The sequence below is a fragment of the Mauremys reevesii genome, linkage group 20 (genome assembly GCF_016161935.1).
Source record: "Mauremys reevesii isolate NIE-2019 linkage group 20, ASM1616193v1, whole genome shotgun sequence".
Taxonomy (NCBI): domain Eukaryota; kingdom Metazoa; phylum Chordata; order Testudines; family Geoemydidae; genus Mauremys; species Mauremys reevesii.
In genome coordinates this window covers 20,975,665-20,996,281 of record NC_052642.1, presented here as the reverse complement: position 1 = coordinate 20,996,281, position 20,617 = coordinate 20,975,665, and the positions used below count along the sequence as shown (strand labels likewise).

At 51.0% G+C, this 20,617-nt stretch overlaps 1 protein-coding gene and 1 long non-coding RNA gene across 4 annotated transcripts in view; one reads left to right on the top strand and one right to left on the bottom strand.

The window, feature by feature from the left end:
- Positions 1 to 371: 371 nt before the first annotated feature.
- LOC120387284 (multidrug and toxin extrusion protein 2-like) lies at positions 372 to 19,176 on the bottom strand. Of its 3 annotated transcripts, none has more exons than XM_039507771.1 (17): positions 17,778 to 19,176; positions 16,315 to 16,416; positions 15,988 to 16,056; positions 14,691 to 14,839; positions 13,484 to 13,526; positions 12,631 to 12,675; positions 11,219 to 11,316; positions 10,000 to 10,097; positions 9,152 to 9,265; positions 8,525 to 8,592; positions 7,447 to 7,555; positions 6,978 to 7,053; positions 6,071 to 6,140; positions 5,278 to 5,410; positions 3,664 to 3,758; positions 2,591 to 2,675; positions 372 to 1,753 (listed from the first exon to the last, which is right to left on the bottom strand). In XM_039507771.1, exons 1-17 carry the CDS (start codon positions 17,946 to 17,948, stop codon positions 1,533 to 1,535), a joined length of 1,746 nt encoding a protein of 581 aa, XP_039363705.1. In that variant the 5' UTR covers positions 17,949 to 19,176; the 3' UTR covers positions 372 to 1,532. The 3 variants fall into 3 exon arrangements, with proteins under 3 accessions (XP_039363705.1, XP_039363706.1, XP_039363707.1); XM_039507772.1 differs by having other exon boundaries at positions 372 to 1,747; XM_039507773.1 differs by lacking the exon at positions 17,778 to 19,176 and adding an exon at positions 16,611 to 16,733 and having other exon boundaries at positions 373 to 1,753.
- LOC120387288 overlaps positions 14,820 to 20,617 on the top strand; it is a 32,292-nt gene continuing 26,494 nt past the window's right edge. The window contains exon 1 of the long non-coding RNA XR_005590099.1: positions 14,820 to 15,051. This is a non-coding gene — a long non-coding RNA (uncharacterized LOC120387288). The remainder of the gene's footprint in view (positions 15,052 to 20,617) is intronic.

Genomic DNA, 20,617 nt, shown 5'->3' with positions numbered 1-20,617 from the left:
GGACCTATTTCAGCTGAAGGGGAAGAGACTGGATAAACTTAAGCACTAGAAAAAAGCAGCGTGTCCTGTGGCATCTTTAAGACAAACAGATGTATTGGAGCATAAGCTTTCGTGGGTGAATACCCACTTCGTCAGACGCATGTGGGTATTCACCCACGAAAGCTTCTGCTCCAATACATCTGTTAGTCTTAAAGGTGCCACAAGAGTCTGTTGCTTTTTACAGATCCAGCTAACATGGCTACCCCTCTGATACTTAAGCACTAGAAGAGGTTCCAACTTTTTAAAAGAAATATTTTTAAACAATAAGGAAAATAAACAACTTCATATACTATTAAATTTAAAGAATTTATATTGAAAAACTATTTGCCTTTTGTTCAGTAGATGTAAATGGATGCTGTTTAGTGAAATATATATATTTTGGCAGTACTAAATAAACACTGACTGACAAACAGGAATGAATTGAGCGTTGTTGGTTCAATAGAGGAGGCAGTATAGATAAGTACCTGAGGGGGAGTCAGGTTTATATGCAGTTCTGCCACTGATTCAGTGTGTGATCCCAGGCACGTCTCTTCACCCGACTCCCCATTTGTAAACTGGGAATATTTACCCCCCAGAAAAAGCCCTTTGACCTCGAGATGAACAGTCCTCTGAGTGGTAAGTTACTACAGATGTAAACCTTTCATGCTCTGTCTGTTAGTATATCCTGGTGCTGGGCATGACTACAGGTTAGGGAGGGAGCCAGCAAAATTATAATGGAAGCTTCATGCTAGAGCTACCACTATTATTGAAATCTCCTCCCTGCCCATAGAGAGGCTGTGAGGTGAGGAAGAATAAGATCTGCACACACTGTTCCTGTGTCAACTGATTTGATGCTAATGCAAACTCCTGTGGAAAGCTGTTCCTTCCCTGACTACTGTCTCTCCCACTATGGCACAGTCCTTTAAGGCAGCATGCATCTAACGCAGATAATCTCTGCTCTCAGCAGTGGTGTGAGAATATGCTCTGAAGAGGTTCACGGCTAACTAGAGCTCAATGATTGTCTTCTGCCGTGGCAGCCAAACACTAACATGAATTTCAGACCAGAGGAGCCATTGCAATACCCTAACTGGCAGCTTGAGAGATTTATTCATCATTTAATGCTATTTAATCACTATGCCAGCAGTCCTGTACACACACAAGCTATTGCTGCTGCTATCTGATTACAAGCAATACAAGTTCACTGTGGTGATAGTTATCAGTGCTTGCACTTGAGGAGCTGCTGCAGGTAGAGAGGGCAGTCCTCCAAAGTATTTCCAGCCTGTTCAGCCAGCTGTGGGCTGAGATCCCCATAGCAGCCGGTGGCCACTTCCAAGGGCACCATGTAGAGAAACTCATAGTGCTGGTCAGCTCTAGTCTTCTGATGAAGTGGGATCTCTGCCCTTGCTGTGACAGTAGGACCTGTGGCGTTAGTCATCTGTAGCTGGGTCCATGTTTCAGCTACCGAGTGAGCCGGAAGGGGTCTCCTTCCCTTTATCCACACCCCTGGTGTGACGCTAGTGATGGATAGTCATGACCCTTATTAGAATGCCTACGGCGAGTACAGCAATAGCTGCGGTGACGGCCAGCCCGCGCCATAGGATCAGCTGTTTCACGGACAGCATTTCACCCACAGTGGAAAGGGCAGGCGTGGCTTCCTGGAGCGTTAGCTGGTACGTCTGACCCTCGTTCTTAGTGATGCGCGTCAGAACAATGCCGTTCGGGGCTTCCGCTTCCGCTGCAACACAGCAAGGGGGGAGAGGGGGCAATGGTACTGCAGGGCTGTTCAGGCGGTAGAACTGATTTCGCAGCTGGCAGAGACTTCACCAATAAAACTGATCCCTGGCCCAGTGCTGAAGAATTCCTTGCCAGCGCTCTCTGGGAGCACTGTCCTTAAACTCCTTCACCAATGCTTGTTTTTCCTCTTGGGAAGAGGGGGTTAATGAGACCTTCTGCCGCCCTTACAACCCAGATGAGCCCCTTCTCTTCTGCTTTTATGCCTCAATTCCCATGCTTCTAGCTGGTGTTTTCCCCTCCTCTCCAAAGCCTGCAGGAAGAGCCCTGTGTCTGCCCTTCAGTACAGGGTGCAAAAGAAAATAGAACTGAGCACACCAAGCACTTATTAGAAGTAGGAGGGGTTTTGCTGTCTCTGCTCTTTCAAACCTGTTTATTGTTTTAAAATAAGCTGGATTGCAGGCCGCCTGCAGAAGGGAACAGGCTCCACCCTCCCAGGTGCTCTGGGCTCAGCCTTCTGCGTAGACATTCCCCTCGTCCCCTGCGTAGACTCGAGGGTTCCTTTCCTAACACTAGCCCTAGCATGGCTTGCACTGTAACTAGGGCAGAGCATAGTAATGCTGCTTTTACGCATTATATAATCAACACAATTAAAATCAGCTTCCCCCAAACTGCTTAGACACATGCACACACACTGCCCAACATGCTTGCCAAGAACTGGAGTGATTTTTAGTTAGCTACCCACTAGGCAGCACTTCAGTTACTCGAGGTCATATATGTGCTACCTGAACATCTGCAGGTCACAATACTAGGCTATTAGTAAATCAAACCTGTTCCCTACCAGAGGGGAGAGACATCTTGTGCGAGACAGGAGCTGAGTTCAAATCCTCGCCAGCCAACTGGCTCACACCTGCCCGTTGCTGAGCCTAGGAACATAAACACACTGTACAGTACTCAGATGATCACTGTTGTATGCAGCTGATAGGAACAGCAAATGTATTTGTCTTACAAAGCAAGTTTTACTAGCACCTTTCAGATATACAGTTTGTCTCACAGGAGATATTACTGCCCAGCCCTGAGATTTGTGTTACATGAATATGGAGCTTTTGCTGGCGTGGACGTTGTGAGTAAAGAAAGAACCCAGAGAGCAACAACAGACCAAAAAGTACCCAAGGGCTGAGAGGTTTAAGTTGTGTGTGTTTTATCCAAACTGGTTTGCTTGTGAGCTCTCTATCCAGAGTCCCGCAAGGACCCAATGAGTTATAGGTGACCTGAACTGCTTTCAACTATATATGAAAAACTAGCAGGAGCCCAAATCATTAATAGACTCTGTGGCTATACAGACCCTTTGCATAAAACCAAAATGGCTACAAATCAGTTTTCATGGTGGTGTCCAGCCTTCTCCTGCAACCTGGAAGCACTCAGCAGTGCAGGGCCTGGCACCTTTTGCTGGGCTTTGTGTGCTTAGGCTGGCAGCAAAGGTTGCAGGAGCTCGGTGGAACTCAGAACAGGGCTGGGAAGAGGCCGCCTTTCCCTTCTCCTTTAACCACGTGGCCAGCTGGCTCCCTGCCATGGGAACAGCGACACCACTCGTGGGTAACGTGTTGAGAAGAGTGACTGATTATTGATTATTCAGGAGGGATAGATACGGTGACGAGTGTTAGCCAGGTCACTGTGATTCTAACATTAATATTTAGAGTCAGAGCTGTCAAAGGCAGGAGTGGCCAATATAGCAGCGTATCAGGGCAGAGACCCTCACCCAAGGTCTGCATTGAGCCCACTGCCGCTGTCTAAGTCATCACTATTCAGGGACCCGAAGATGTTTCACTGATAGGTCTGCGCCATCACTCCCTGGCCCCCCGCTTGTACGCATGCCAGATAGAACCTGCAATACACTAACGTAAAGCTGCTTACCTCCTCGGAGGCCCTTTTCCAGTTCATCCGCGCAATGTAGATGATGGAGCAGCTGGCTGGGATAAAGGCGCTGATCAGCAAGCCGACCCAGAGGCCTGGGAGAGGAAACACTGGCATTAACCAGACAAACTCAGTGCCCAGATGAAAGCTAGGGAGGCAGGTGCTATAGAAACACTTCAGACGGACTCTCCTCCTGGGCCTGCAAGCCTGTGTCTCCCGCTGCTTTGCTGCCTACACACGCCCATCGTGGGCCCGAACACGAGTGCCTGGTACTTGGGACTGGGCCACCAGGGATCTGGGGAATTGCTCCTTGTGGCAGGTGCGCTCCTGCCATACGCTTGGCCTCGCTGCACCTGGTGGGGAGCTGAGCAACACTGCCACCTAGTGGCCACTGCTGCACAGTACAGTACTTCGTTATCTCTAGCCTGCTTCTTGCTTGCTTATATATATATATATATACCTGCCCCTGGAAATTTCCACTGCTTGCATCCGAAGAAGTGGGTATTCACCCACGAAAGCTCATGCTGCAAAACATCTGTTAGTCTATAAGGTGCCACAGGATTCTTTGCTGCTTCTACAGAACCAGACTAACACGGCTACCCCTCTGATACAGTACAGTCAGAGCCCTTAATACTACACCTGCCTGCTCAGGTGGCTCCTCCCCCAACCTAGGAGGGACTCTCAAGGGAAGATCCAGGCCCAGAGAGAGGCCCTGAGCAGCCCAGCCAGTCTAGGGGATCTCCTGTTTCTGCCAGACTCCCCCCAGCCCAGGTAAGGAGGGAAAGGGGGGTGTTAACCAGCCACGGTGTAGATGAATACGGTGGTGGGAGGGAGATGGAAAGGTGGGGGGAGATGGAGAGGACATTGGTGTTGAAGCCGAGGTTGGGGTTGGGGGCGGGGGGGGAACTAGGGGTGTTAGGGGTGTGGCCGCAGCCTCTGGCTTGAAGTGGTTTCCATTATGTACAAGGTTTGCAGTTTGGGTCAGTGGCTCCCAGCACCCGTGGGGGGGTGGGAGGGGAAAGAGATGCATTTTGGGGGGTGGGAGATGGAATTTTTCTTGGGCTGTCAGGCAGCAATGGAACTATTCTGGGAGGCGGGGGGTGCGAGACATGGGCTGTGAGGGGGTTGGGTTTTTAGGGAGGGCTGGAGGCTAGATGGAATTTGGGCTGTTTCAAGGAGGGGCGAAGGGAGAGAAGACAGATCACTGGGGTCCCTTCTGGCTTTGGAATCTACGAGAGCCTGGCTTCTAAAGCATATTTCAGCTGTGTTTAGCATGCACCAAACCGGAGCAATGTCCAAAACCCACTCCCCAGAAACCCACCCGCAGCCTCTGACCCCACCCCTCTACCAACACCAGCCAGCATAAGGACGGTGTAACCTTTAGGCTCATTTTAAAGGCACTAAAGTTTTTATGCCCTGGGTTAAAAAGGGGGGGGGTCATCCAAGAGACATGGCCAAAGGCAGGGTAACAACTTAGCCCTGTTCCTGAGACGCCACCAGTGGAGTCTAACCTAGAACATCTGGAGCTGGGCTCGTTTTGCCCTGGGATTTTGGGCTCTGTATTTCCAGGGCTAATGGGCCAATTCCCTTTCCCCACCCTTCCGATGTTTGTACCTATCATTCCAATCCTGGCCACGAACAGCAGCACACATCCCAGTGGCAGGCCCACAGCGTAGTAGCCAACAGCATTCAAGATCGCGCCGATCTTCTGCTTCCCCACGCCTCTTAGCACGCCGCTGGTTACGCACTGCAAGGGGGGAGGACAAGACGACTCTGAAGGACGTGTGCTGGCTGCAGTGAGACCCCTAGGCTCGGTGCTGGCTGCAGCGGCTGCCCACACAGATTGGTTGCTTTACTTCTCCTTATTGACCCCTATCGAACCCCCGGGGGGACACCCTCCCCACAGCTGAGCTCTCACTTTATGGCTGGCTGCAGCCAGGCAGCTGGTATCCCCTTGAAGCTTGTGTAAGAGCCTCGCCCCAGGAGAACCAATCCATCCCCTCGCAGCCATGGGCTGCTTCCAAAGGACCAGGGTTTGTCCCTCTTCTATACTCACTGCTCTGTCTCCTGCTCACAGACGATCCACAAAGGTAGGGAATGTTTCCTGCATTCCTTTCCTTCTTTCCCCATACCTACCCCCTCCCTCCCATCTGAATGCACCATGCACCGACTATTAGCCCTGCTGTTAAATGACTTTCCTTTTGGCCAGTTTCCCCATTACATCGGGTGTATCCGTTCCTCCGAGTCTGTCCCTAGGGCCTGTGAACTTGGAGGCAGACATTACTCAGGCTCTTAGCCAGGAGCACTGAATTCTCTCCTTGATCAACCTGGAACTGAATCCCACCAGCATCGGAAATAACGTCTGATAGCAAATGCAGCAGCACAGTTAATTCCCTGAAGTACTTACACAGCCGGCTTCAAACACGTGGACGGCCACGTACACTGGCATGACCCAAGACACCAGGGCAATGATCTCTCTGTTTAAGGAGTGAAGGAGCCAATCAGGCTTAGAAATAAAGTGTGTCTGTCACAGCTAAACTAACTCATGCCCCTAACACATCGCTGCATTCTGTACAACCTGCTGCATTCTGTACAACCTGCTGCATTCTGCACAACATTCTGCATTCTGCACAACCTGCTGACCCTCGCAGGCTTGCACAAACGTGCCCTGAGAGAGACGTGCTTACAGCACATGCTTTACAGTGCAACCGAGCCCAACGGTACTACAGGCCGTACCACAGGCTGGGACTGAACTGTGAGTTACAGGAAGTTCTGACCCTCGTTTCTGCTGCTGCACTGGGAAAAGTCAGCAGCTCCCGAATCACTCTTCACCCTCGGTTGGCTGGTCTTCAACCAGCGATTGAGGGTTTCGGGTGTCTTCGTGTGTGATCAGGAAAATCAGTTGGGCTGGGTGGCATCTGTACCGCCCTGCTAACTAAGCTTTTTGCAGCAGGCTTTCCCCTGTGACTTGATCAGCTGACATCTCCCGAAACAAAATGAACTCTGATCCAAATAAAGAGGAACATGCACCAAAGCGCACTCTCTTTCGAGCGAAGCCCAGCTCAGATGCAGCATTGTTTTTCCAGCGAGATCCTGGCTTTGTACTCGGATGACGAAGCGAGACTGAGCGTAGGAGAAGGCAAGTGTGGCCACCCCATGCGTTAAAGTCCCCTGCAGTCACTGGGAACCTTTCCCCTGGGCTAGGGAACAGGCTCTTCTAAGCCTCCGAACAATTCTTCCCTTGGCTCAGTCTTTAATAGTAACCTGTAATCTTCGTTCTGAAAGGGCTGTAGTACCAAATCGGAGCAACTCACCTGTCACTGGTAAATATGTATCCCAGCACATCCTTTGTGGCTGCTAATATGACGCCCACCACCAGGCAAATAAACCCTGAAAAGCAGAGTCAGGAGTCAGTCGAGCAGAGCAAGCACAAGCTGACGACTACGTGAAATCCAGTTCCTGTCAGAGCCTGAGCAACCTGGCTCAGGCCACAAGCGTAAACAAAACTGGGGCTGTCACCCTGGTCCCTAGGTGTGCATATCACTCAATAACTGCAGGCGGTCTGGCTGAGTCCCAGGACTGCTGCAAAAGGATGCTGCAGGGGAGAACTGAGGTGCAACTGGCAAAGATCGGTGTAGGAAGCTTGCAAAAACAGCTGCCCTTGCTATGCCCGGCACTAGGCAGAGCCATGAGCATCTCGCTTTGACTGGCACTGTAGCATATGGATTGAGTCCCCATTCCCTGATCACCGAGGAGGGGTGGAGCCAATGCAGAGTCACGCACCTGTGCACAGCATGCTGGTGGTGGAAGATCTCTTGGCCTCCTCTGGGTTCCCAGCGCCCAGCGCGTTCCCCACCTGAACACTGACGGCTACGCAGAGTCCATAGTGAATCTGAAATCCCAAAGCACCGACACACGTTAGTCTGGGGAGGGGACGTCATGGGCGACAGCGACCCAGGGGACAAGTATTATAACCCCTCCAGCCGAGACAATCGCTCGGAGGCGGCTGTGAGCTAATGAAGGTGAATGTGGACAGCTCTGCAGAGCAGGAGGCAAAACTTTAGGTCAGGCAGAGGGAGGGGCAACAGCCAGGTGTAATCGGCACCCAGGCAGGGGCTCTCATCCTGCCTCTGACCCCAATTCCCATCTGTGACCTTGGGCAAGTCACTTCACCTCCCAGCCTCCGTTTCCCCATCTGTAAATAAGGGATAACACTGGCCTGCCTGACGGCGGGGGAGTGCTGGTAACGTCTCTCTAAACCCCGAACTGCTGGATATTACGGATTGAGAGGCCAGGAGCAGGAGACGGGCACAGGTCTGGGCACATGGAGTGACAGTGTGGAAGCTGGGCCCAGGAGACAGATGTGGGACAGGTTTGGGGCTGACTGTAGTTACGGCTAATACTTCAGTCTGAGTGGCTGTCTGGTGACAGGCACTGGTGTGGTTCTGCCTTAGGCTGATGGGCTAGTTGGGAGCTGGCTCCGTTTGCTTGATGAACAGGTTTAAGGAAGGACCCTGGGGGCTGCTGCTTGGCTTGTGATTCCCTCCAAGCCCCCACTGAGCATCTTCCTGGGAATGGCTGGAGCAGCTACAAATGAATACAGATATTAGCCCCTCTCGACTCAGGTCTGGGGTTGACTCCCTGCTCTACCACCAGATGCCCTGTGCGACCCTGAGCAAGTCTCTCTGGGCCTCGCCTCCCACCCTGCCCACTGGGGATACTTCCTCTGCCTATTTCGACCATAAGCGTGTCAGAGCAGGGGCTGTCTCACATTGCTTGTCAGTGCCCAGCACAATGAGGGGGCTCTCAGGGAGGGCCTTTAGGTGGTGCGGGAACGTAAATAATAACCCCGAGTTCTTACCATGTACGACATCGTGGACACCTCATAAATGATGGATTGTGCGGAAAGCTCCACTATGCTCAGCAGGCCTGAATTCGGGGGGGAAACATCAGAATTTTGTATTCTGATCCCCAGAAAAGGAGCCTTTTAAAGAGCAGGTGAAACATCAGCAAATCGGTGGCTCTCAAGCTGTCCGGACTCCTTTCAGGAGGCTGATTTGTCTTGCATACCCCAAGTTTAAAAACTCCCTCACTTAAAAACTACTAGTCTACAAAATCTCACACAAAAATACACAAGTGCCACAGCACGCTAGTACTGAAATCTGCGGAGGTTCTCATTTTTAACATATCATTATAAAATAAATCGATTTGGAATATAAAGATGGTACTTACATTTCAGTGTATAGTTTATAGAGCAGTGTAAACAAGTCATTGTCTGTATGAACTTTTAGTTTGTACTGACTTCACTAGTGCTTTTTATGTAGCCTGTTGTAAAACTAGGCGAGTATCTAGCTGGGTTGATGTACCCCCAGGAAGACTTCTGCGTACCCCCAAGAGTATATGTACCCCTGGTTGAGAACCACGGTGGGGATCCTCCTTGGTGGTGGTATTTCTAGTGCCCCATCAGCATGCTCCTCCCATCACTAACCTATCAGGAAGCTTCCAATTTCGTAGGTCCACCACTCGATGCATATCATGAGCATGCTGGGCACAGCCAGAGTGATGAAGGTGTCCCACTCCTGGAGGCACTCGCTGGACCAGCCTGGGACAAGAAGATGAAGGGTGTAAAGAGTCAGCCTGGGGGTTCAGCACATGGAGAACCAGGAAGGGAAACTGACTGGGTCTATTTTCACTTTCCAGAGCAAGCGACGTGCAAAGAGAAAAAGCCCCGATTCAGATGCACCCAAACTCCAAGAGCGTCTAGAGTTGGACCTAATCTCTTCGGGGCCTAGGCCATGTTAGAGAGGGTGCTAGGGACCAGGTTGGACATTTCTGTAAATCCCAGGGGGAAACAGCCACCCTTTCCGTACACAATGGGCCCTACCAAGCCACGCTGTAACCTCAGCAGGAACTCTGGCAATGGCGAGTGTGCTTTGTCCGTTAACATATCCCAGTGGGCCCAGAGAGCCCTAAGTGACACTCACAAACCCAGGCCTCAATTCTACAGGTGACTCCTGCACCTGTGCAGAACTGCCAGCAGGATGGGACGGGTGCTGTTCTGATTGCAGCACGGGGACCTCTGGCAGCTTTAGAAGCGAGGTTCAGTTCCCCGGGAACGACTTTCTTTCCAGGCTCACCCAGCATTCATGATACGCTCTGTTGGTCTGAGCTGTCACTTACACAACACGGCATCTGGCAGACAGGCTTATACCAAGGTTAATATTAACCCTTCTCACCAACGGAATGGAAATCAATGGAAAGGGGAGCCGAGAGGGTCTCCCATGTGAAGCGGAGATTTTTGCAGACACACGAGAACATAAGAGAAAGATACTACACCTCCCCAGGTCTCCACATGCAGCTTCTTCGCGACAATGTACAGGAACAGGAAGATGGCTTGAGCGTACTGAGCAATAGTGTTTGCCCAGGCGGAACCCCTGGGAAAGAGACGGAGAAAGCAAGCTGGACTTTCTGCTCTTGCAGAGAGCCCCGTCTCACCGGCAGTTGCTCTAGCTGCAGCTAAAGCCTTGCTTAGGAGCTGCACCGAAGACACTTGCGCAGACAATAGCATCTCACCCACTCCACACACAGTGTTGCATTGCTGAGCGGGTACTCAGTGAGTGGGGAGTTCACCTCCCTCTGAAGCGTTAGGAATTGGTCCCTTCAGGGGGCAGAATGCTGGGGGGGAAGGACTAGACTAGCACCCCACCTGGTTATGGCTAATCCTCATGGGCTGGTTTGCTAAGGCAATAACATCTCACTATGTACGAGCTGATTGGCCGGGACTCCATAGCCCAGAAGGCTCCATGGAACCGGTTGCTACCGGTCAGTTTCCAGCTGGAGTGTGTATATGTGCCCTGTGCTTTTACCCAGATAAATTACTCCATCCTACAAATAACTAACTAGCACCTTCCATCTCCCAAGCATTGCACAAACAGGCCCTCACAGCTGCTTCACTTCCTATGCTAATGCTTTTGGGTCCTGCAGTCCGGCCTCCGTCACAGCCAGTGCTGAGAGAGCAAGTGGGGGTTTTACAGAGGAAGGACGTCAGGGCAGTGTCTGTTCTGTATCTGGTGAACGTACCCAGTGAGAGGGGGCTGCATTTCTGCAATAGCCAATGAGATCCCTATGGATCGCCTCGGGGCCTGGTTTTATGGATGAAGAGAGAGAGTCGTACCACTGGGCCAAGTATTGAGGCCCTTGATTGGTTTTATCCTTTAAGCAAAGTCCCACTGGCCTCAGCTGGAATCCATATGCAAGTTAAGAGAGCTTTAGAATCCTCTAGAGATCTAGGCTGTGTCTCAGTAGCCATCCGTGACCAAGTCACATTTGTTCACTTGGGCCAAGATTTTTCAAAAGTGGCTAATGCTTTTGGGCGCCCAACTTGAGACACCTTTAAAGGGATCTGATTTTTCAGAAGTGCTGAACATCTGGTCTCTGAAAAACCAAGCCCCTTGACAGGAGGTCTCAAGTTGGCCCCCCAAAATCAGTACCACTCAGGATCGAGCCCTAGCTGGACATCTAGTTTCTTTCTTCCAAATATTCAGGCACTACTCACATGACTCCAAGGTCCAGCACATAGAGAAAGACATAGTTTGCAATTGCATTTATGATATTTCCAACAATGCCACTTAGCACCTCCGGCCAGATTATCCTCTGAAATTAAACAAAATACAGATCAGTGGTTTTTTCCAGGGCTCCTGGATTTCTGTTGCCTTGTCTAAAATACACCTCTACCCTGATATAACACTGTCCTTGGGAGCCAAAAAAATCTTACCGCATTATAGGTGAAACTGTGTTATATTGAACTTGCTTTGATCTACCGGAGTGCGCAGCCCTGCCCCCCAAGAGCACTGCTTTACCGTGTTATATCCGAATTTGTGTTATATCGGGTGGCGCTATATCGAGGTAGCAGTGTTTAAACATGGCTTCTGGAGAAAAGCGTATGTTAGTGCTTCACCAATCTGTTCAATACCAACTCTTGGGTAGCAATGGAGGGGGAGTGACCGAGGAGGGTAGAACTGGTGATGCTATGATGGAATTTTATTCAAGTGAGCAGCCTTGTATTGAGGGGAAATAGCTCTGTATTCTGATTGGCTAGGAGCCTCCAGTTGTATCAGAATTATTGCTCTTTACAAATACAATTCAGGAAGCATTTTATTAAGCAGCGGGTTGAGTGATGACAGCAGGAGATCTGAGTTCTGTTCCCAATTCCATCATTAACTTGCCATGTAATCCTGGGCAAGTAATTTAGGCCCAAATTTTCAAAAGGGGCCTCTAATTTCGGGTACCTTTAGTCAGTAGGTGCCCAACTTCAGAGCCCCAGGGCTTGATTTTCAGAAGCACTGAGCACCCATAACCCATTTGAAGTCAGTGGGAGCTATTGGTGCTCAGCACTTCTGAAAGCCTGACCACAGATTTAGAGGCCACTCCTGAAATTTCTAGTTCTTAACTGTTCTGTGCCTCAGTTTCCCTACATGTTGACTAGGCACAATAGTACTTTGCACATCCTTGCAAAATGTGGCTGAGATCCTCAGGGCTGTGCAAATATTGTTTCTGAGTGGCAGTTCTTGTTACAGAGAGCTCCTCAGAGAAGGAATACAGATGCAGAACTAATACCCTACCGTCCTGCTGCAGTTATTAGCTAGAGTCGGGAATGCCCACGAAAACCCTCCTAACCAGAACTGGCTACAAAGATTGACCTGTGGAAAATAAAGCCAGAGAGCAAAATTCACGATCGCTATTGCCTTGGAAAATAGGCGGCATGCAGCAGATCCACTGAAATCTCAGCATGTACAAAGTGAGACGATTAATTAGCTGGAGTCTAAAAGGGCAGCTAAATGCATTCAGAGTGAGCGCCAATGGGAACATCATGTCAGTTTGTTGTTTTTCCCGAACTCATAACAGAATGAGAGATTTGCCCCTTTTACTCAACTAAGATGTGAACATGAAGGTAAAGGGGAAGCCTACCTGATTCTGCAAATATCTCATCTCCAACTGGTACAGAAAAGCCGCCTGCAAAAATCAGTGAATCAGACTGTGAGATCAGGGGACCGTTCAGAGCAGAGTCTAGAGATTACAGGAGAAGCAGAAAGCACATTGCCCAGCTGGTGTTCCTGGGGCACAGGAAGGAGGGTCTGGTTTGGACGGCTTCACTATGGCTGGGGGTGCAGGACAAAAACGTACTTCCAGTGCCATTCAAAAGACCTAGCGGGTAACAGAGCCCAGGGCTAACTGCAAAGTCAGGGTGAGATGCTGGATTCATCCTGCTCCCCAAATTAAACCTACCAAGGCAGGTTTAACTTGCATCCGAAGAAGTGGGTATTCACCCACGAAAGCTCATGCTGCAAAACGTCTGTTAGTCTATAAGGTGCCACAGGATTCTTTGTTGCTTCTACAAGGCAGCTTGGTAAACTGGTAAATTAAACTTTAGCAGCCCCGGCACAAAAACCTTTAAGATGCTTTTGGACACTAGGGAAAAAATAACAGTAGTAATAATATTATCTATTCACTAGCCCTTGAAGAGCATGAAAAAACAAATCGTTTACTAGCCTGTCCTAAAAATCCCACAAAGCACTTGCCCTGGGCCAGTGCACAAGTAGATCCTTGCGAGGCTCCACCCAGGGCTGTCCCCAATTTTCAACATTCCTGCAGGAAGGAGAGAGACTATTTCACATGCAAGAAGCCACTGCAGGCGAGAAAGGGGCTGTGGGACTCCATTGAGCTGAGGGGGCGGGCGCAGGTGGCATCTAGCTTTGGGCTCTGGGAGAAGTGACTTCCTAGCAGTGACCGATCGAGAGAGTCGAGGGTAGTGGAAACTTACGGGAAGAGCTGGGATAAAAATCATCACATAAACCTGGGTTAACCTGGGGGAAGATACAAAACCCCACAATTAGTACCAGGGCATCTTCCAAAACAACCCTCTTCCCCTGCCAGCCCTGGCCTGTCCCTCCGTGCTCGCTGTGTAATGTAGGGGGGGTATGGACCAGAAGAACCAGCTATCCTCTACCTTCCTCCACTGCGGCTACACCTTCCTACAGCACCACAGCTCAGCAGCATTGTTACAAGAAACGGCTCCCCTGCGGAGACCCGTTTGATAAGCCGTGTGCCACGGGATAATCCGCTGCTGTGCAAGAGGGAGGCAGAGAATTTGTCTTCAAAAGGCAGCAAGATTCAGGGCCAAATTCTGCCTTGGGTTATACCCATGGATGTGACCCCAATTAATACGATGGCAGGGTTGCATGGGGCGGGATGATGGCAGAACCCATCCAATAGGGAGAGGGGGGTTGCGCCAGTGTCACCAAGGGCTGGGCCCGGCCAATGGAGGGGGCTACACTGGTGTCGCTGAGGGCTGGGCCCAGCCCATGGAGGGGGCTACGCTGGTGTCGCCGAGGGCTGGGCCCGGCCAATGGGGAGAAGGGAGTGCTCCACAGGTGTCGCCGAGGGCTGGGCCCGGCCAATGGGGAGAAGGGAATGCTCCACAGGTGTCGCCGAGGGCTGGCCCCGGCCTGTGGGGAGAAGGGAGTGCTCCACCAGTGTCGCCGAGGGCTGGCCCCGGCCAATGGGGAGAAGGGAGTGCTCCACAGGTGTCACCGAGGGCTGGCCCCGGCCTGTGGGGAGAAGGGAGTGCTCCACCAGTGTCGCCGAGGGCTGGGCCCGGACCATGGGAGAAGGGAGTGCTCCACCAGTGTCACCGAGGGCTGGGCCTATGGGGAGAAGGCAGTGCTTCACCAGTGTTGCCGAGGGCTGGGCCTGGCCCATGGAGGGGGCTACGCTGGTGTCACCGAGGGCTGGGCCTGGCCAATGGGGAGAAGGGAGTGCTCCACCAGTGTCACCGAGGGCTGGGCCTGGCCAATGGGGAGAAGGGAGTGCTCCACCAGTGTTGCTGAGGGCAGTTGCCTGGTCCATGAAAGGCCTGCTCTGATGTCACTGAGGCCTTAGCACGTAATTTAAGGCACCCATCCCCTTGGTTTCTTGGAGAGCGTGTGACCCGCAGCATGGAACTGTACAAACTGGAGCACACGCCCAACCTGGAGACCTCCGGGTCCTGCCGGACCAGCAGCAGGACCTGCTCGGTGTTGATGAAGAGAGCCCAGCAGGGGAAGCAGCAAAGCAGCAGGATGAGGATGCTACGCTGCAGGATGGTCCCCACCCGCTTCATGTTCTTACTGCCGTAGGTCTGGAAAACAAAAGGTTAAATCAAATGGCATCCTTCAGTCACACTCTCCACCTCCGACCCCTGGACTGCACTAAGGGTCTGCATGCTCCTCCCACTTGGGGACGGGGGCTGTACAGGAACTGCACAGGAGTGTCGGGCGTCACCCACTGCCTACTGTAGCACAGGCACGTTAAAAACATGCCCTGGGATCCTTCAGTGTCCATGCAAAGCAGGTAGGATGTTGTTTTTAGACAGTGGTTCTCAAGCAGAGGTATGTGTAGCCCTGGGGATACTCAGAGGTCTTTCAGGGGGTACCTCAACTCGTCTAGATATTTGCCTACTTTTACAACAGGCTACATAGTGAAGTCAGTTCAAACTAAAATTTCACACAGACAGTGACATGTTCATACTGCCGTAGATTGCGTAGTATAATATATACACACTGAAATGTAAGTACAATGTTTATAGTCCAATTGATTTTTTTATAATCATATGGTAAAAATGAGAAACTCAGCAATTTTTCAGTAACCAGGCTGCATTTTTATGTTTGATTTTTGTAAGCAGGTAGTTTTTAAGTGGGGTGAAACTTGGGGTACACAAGACAAATCAGACTCCTGCAAGGGGGACAGGTGTCTGGAAAGGTTGAGAGCCACTAGTCTAAAAGCTGCTACTACAGCGCGGCTCTCTGACCCCACTTAGCGGCTTATGAATCTGTGACAGCCCCGGAGTTAATGGACCTGGCCCTTTTGCTAGGAGTAAGAGGCTCATATCTTTAGCTCCAGAAGTCCTGGGCTCAACTCCTGCAGCCAGACTGCCCTGGGAGAACATTGCCACAGAACCATGACATATGATTGATCCTTGTGAGATGAAGAGCCACATTGGCCTCTGATGGAGCTTTGAACGGCGTGTTCTAGGGCATCTAGATAATTGCTTAGACAACTGAGTCATTCCTTGATATGATCCTTTCTGCTCACTTGGGTGTCCTGAAGGGCAAAACCTATGGACTTTGGAATTTCTAAGGGTTCATCTACTTGGCTCTGACTCTTACAGAAGCTCAGACACCAATTATGACAGCACTGTGCAATATGGGCGACTATATTCAACCAGTGTCTTAAAAAAAACACACATCTCTAAAACAAAGAGATCAGAGACTAGCAACTGTTACCTACCTGGGACATTAATGTATCACATGCTGCAGATAAACCAAACCCCACAGAGATGCCAGTAACATTTATAACCTGGAAATAGTCATAATGATAAAACAACAGTGAGAAAACATGAACGTGCAATTTCAGACGGTCACAGGTTTCATCTAGGGCTGAGTTTGAAAGGCAAAAGGTGATGTCAAAGGTTCTCCTCTATCCCAGGCTGCTATCTTCAGCCATCAACCCACTGTTCCAGCTACCTAGTTACTATTTTATAAGAGAAGTTTTAATATACATGAGCTGGCATGAAAGGATACAGCCTATGAAAAGACTCAGAACTAAAATACTTACAGCGATTGCAAGCGTGACGGAGGCCAACTCAACCTTCCCCAGATGGCCACAGAATATAGAGCTTACAACGTGTATCATAAAGACCAGCAACTGGACCAAGGTCTAGAAATGGGCGGGGGGAGGAGAAAAACAGAGATCATGGTGACTGTAGGCTGCAGAGTCCGAGGTGGGAATACGCTGAGAGGCTCCCTGAGGACACACTCTTCCTGTGCTGTACGAAAGAGAGTGTGAGGGATTCTCTGCATGCAAATGGGTTTAATGAATAACATTAGAATATTTAAAAAAAAAAACCCAACCCCCAGATTAAGCTGGTTTTAGGTTTATCCACCAGCCATTGGAAATTCTCTGCAAGACTCAGCCTGATGCGATGACTCTCCATCACCAACTCGTTTCCTCGCGGTTCTAGCTGGTCCCTGGTCAGTTCAGGGTTAATCACTCCACTTGACGGTCCAGGAGGGCTGGTGACATCAGCCGCCAGCAGCTCTCAGTGTTTTGGCGAAATAGGCCAGACTCTGATCTCTGCTACATCTGGGTAAGCCCGGAGTAATGCTGCCGAGCCCAGACTGGAATGGGTGCGACAGAGCCCAGGCCCAATTTACACCAGAAGTGTCTCACACTTGGTAATATCTGATCGGCTCCACTGATGGGAAGAGTCTTAGTCTAGATGGGCCCCAAGCCGCTGCCACCATTTTCAATGCTGAAGCTAGCCCTGCTCCATTCCCTTTGGGTCACAGCATCTCCTCAGCCACCCCAGCGCAGCCTCCGGCTCCATCCTACACAAGACACCTGCCTCAAGGCACACTCAGAGAAGCCTTCAGCAGGGAAGGCTGTGCCTGCACCCACGGATCTCTCACTCCTTCCAGGAATAGGGGCTTTCCCGCTAGCATCTGTGATGTCTCGTCCCTTTCCCTCTCCGACTGAGCACCATCCACCCATGTTCCCAGTGTGTGGGGGCTTCAGCGCTGCCGCACTGTACCCGATCCTACGGTTCCTCCCTCCCTTTCCTCTCTCACCCATTCCCCTTTTGCTGATTATACCACAGGAAGTGGCAAGTGGTCGTTTCAGCACGCAGCAAAGGGGAGGGGTGGGATCAGGGGATGAACTGAACCAGGGCTCTGGGGCTCTGACCCTCGCAATAAGAGGGGGCCTGGATTTTCTAGGAGAACCCATGGAAGAAGGGTGAGTGCTGAGCTGGGCTGGCCAGCTTGCCTGCTTGCTAAGGGAGGAAGATCCAGGATGGGGCAGGGAGGACGACGTGGGTCAAACCCCCAATGCCATTTAAAAGCTACAGGAGCTCATCCCCTGGAATCCATCCAGCAGCTCCCCGCCCCCGCCTGGCAAGCAGGATTCAAACCCATGTGACTCAGGGCTCTGCTGATCCAACCTGAGGGGACCTGCAGCAAGGGGCCCTGCACCAATTCGCTGGGCAAACCCGGCTATTTCTAGCTCTCTCTCACGCTCACCAGTGGCCCCGACAGCACCAGCAGCTTCTTCGCCTCTTCCCAGAAGTTGAATGGGATCAGCTGGCGAATCCAGCAGCGGCTCTTCTGGCCGCAGCCGGAGGATGGTGCGGGTGGGACGATGCTCCTGGCATCTCTGAAGGGGTTCTCATCAGCAGGGCCCGCGAGCTCCATGCTGTCGCTGCTCCAGGGAATAACTAACCCTCTTTTCCTTCCGTTGGTTAAACCCGTTCGATTCACCTGACCCGACCAGGCGACTCTTATGTAACTGCAGCAGAGTGCGCTTCAGCCACGGCTGAGTGAGCATGCCCCTATCCGCCACCCCCTCTTGCTGGCACAGCCCGAGAACAGGTGATGAGTAAAGTCCCTGGGACACATGGAGCAGGAGAGCAGATACTAGAACGGATACTGTTCTAGGTATGCTTGGTTCTACCTCTGCACGGGAGCTGCCATAGATGGCCTCTCGAGGTCCCTTCCAGCCGTGCACATCTATGATTCTATGTCAGGACGGCATGGACAGCCCTGATGGGGGCAGCTGGAGACAGCAACCTCTGGGGATGGAGAATTCCTGCAGCCAGACTGCCTTGCAATGTTTTCTTGCATGCTAAGCAAGGCTGGTACTGGCTTGAATGGGAGGTCTTAGGACAGAAGAGGTGCTGCAAAAAGTGGCATGGCTGATCTGGAAGGTGGCGTTCCTCTTTCTGAGTTGGTACTGAAGTCAAGCTCCTTAATAAACCCCTGGCACTTAGCACAGGTGTCCTGGCCCTGAGCTGCGTGCTGGATGCAGTGGGCATATGTCAGCTGAGGAAGGAAAGCGGAATTTGTCCCCTGTGGATTTCACATTGCCTGCCTGAGGCCTTGTCTGCACTGGCACTTGTTTGTATGGCAGCAGTGCCAGCTGCCCTCGAGGTCCCATTATGCTAAATGCTCTACAAACACGGTGAGAGAGAGTCCCTGCCAGAGCACTTGTCATCGCCAGGAACAAGCCGGAAAGGGAGCGGGAGGGGAAGTGACTTCAGATCAGTGTCAGGGCCAGGAACAGAACCCAGGTTTCTGACTAATAGTGGAGCCATACTGCTGCACAGGCATAGCCAGGACTCTGGGTTTTGTTTGTTTTCTAACCACCACGCCATCTAGATCTGTGTAGAATAGAATTAGAGGGGCCGGTGGTAACAATGCTGGAGTCCTGTCTACACTGCAGCTTCCACTGGTACTGAACTGTGTCACGGGCAAGCAGCATAGCCAGTGCAACTTACACATCCTCTGGTTCTACTGAGAGAAGGCACATGCTTTCTGCCGTGCTGTTGCTGCTAGGGTCTGACTCCACCGCAATCAGTGACACAGCACCCAGGGACTTCAATGGATGCAGGATCAGGCTCTTAAAGAGCTGCCTGCCTATTATTCTGGTTGGCTGAGGCTTTCACCTGATCCCTTCCAGTGGCGGTTGTGCTGTCCTCTTTATAGAGTCTCGTGGTTGCTTCCCAAATCACCTGGCTCCTAACTTTGGATTAGTCTGTGTGGAGTTGGGACGCAGCCTCACACAGAGATCTCTGCTCCTCTCTTTAACATTGCTTGATTCAGTTCCAAGCTTGCTCACTCCTACTGAAGGAAACCATTGTTGCCTTTTAGCCTAGCTGTGTTAATGAAAAACCAAGGCTGGGGGAAGCAGGTCAGAGGTGATGCTGGTCCTATAGCTTGTAAGTCTGGCCTCCCCCAATGTTCGCAGGGTCAGTGCCGGGGATTTCATTTAATGTATAAGCCATTGTACCCTTACACTGCCTTGCTTTGTTCTCTTGATTTCCCTGCTAGCTGCAGTTCTACCCTCGGGGTTCATCTGGTGGATCTCTCTCTGCATGAAAGGTTTTGCCTTCTGGGACTTTCTGTATTCGAACAGTCTCAGCCTCTGCTAATTTCTTTCCCCCAGTCCTGTGCTGGGATTGCCATTTATTCCCTAATATCATTTGTATTCTGGTGATTCTCACAGTGACCTTTGTTACAGGTTACTCATCCACAGACATTTCTTACTGCACAAGTCTGTGCCAGGTAACGGGAGTCCAACTCCCTGTTCCTGCACTGTGGGGCTAACGACTGCAGTGATACAAAGAGTCTCGGTGCATGAATCACATGCAAGCAAAATTCCAAGCTGACCCCTGCACTACCGTGCAGAGAGGGGCAGGTATTTCTACTACTGTCCCATCTGCCCCTAGGCTGAACAAGGTGAAATGGAACAGCAGTTAGCGTGTCTGCACCCATCTCCAGGAGGGCTACGTTACTCATTGCATTGTTCTGAGTTTAGGCTAGATCAAAGATTGACCTGGACCAAGGAGCTGGGAGTTCAGATTAGATGACGGGGTTTTGTGGATCTCTTCTACTCAAGACTTAGTAAAGCATTTCTTAACCAGCAGTTACTGTAGTTCATCAAACCCTCACACTCACTGGAGGGAGCCAGAGAAGAATCCCAGCACGGTGTCACACACATGGACCCGGTTGCAACCGTGTGCCACTTCTGTAGTTTGAAAAGCCAGCTAAGCAACGGCAGCCAAGGGCAGTTTAAGACATATTGCTAACAAGTGCACGTGGCTCAGTGTTGCGGATGCAGCGGCTTAAGGGGAGAGATGTTTGTTTCAGGATGAGCCAGGTTGTTGGAATGGGACTCAGTCAGAATGAACTGGAGACCAGTGTATTCACTTCAATACCAGTTAGCGATGATAGAGCAGGTTTGGCTGGGTGCGTCGCTCTGGCTTGAAAATCCAGAAGAAAAGTGGATTGCTAGTAATGTGTCCATTGGAGTGCATAGCACCAAATGAATAGTTACGAGATCCAGATATACATTTTCCTGATGA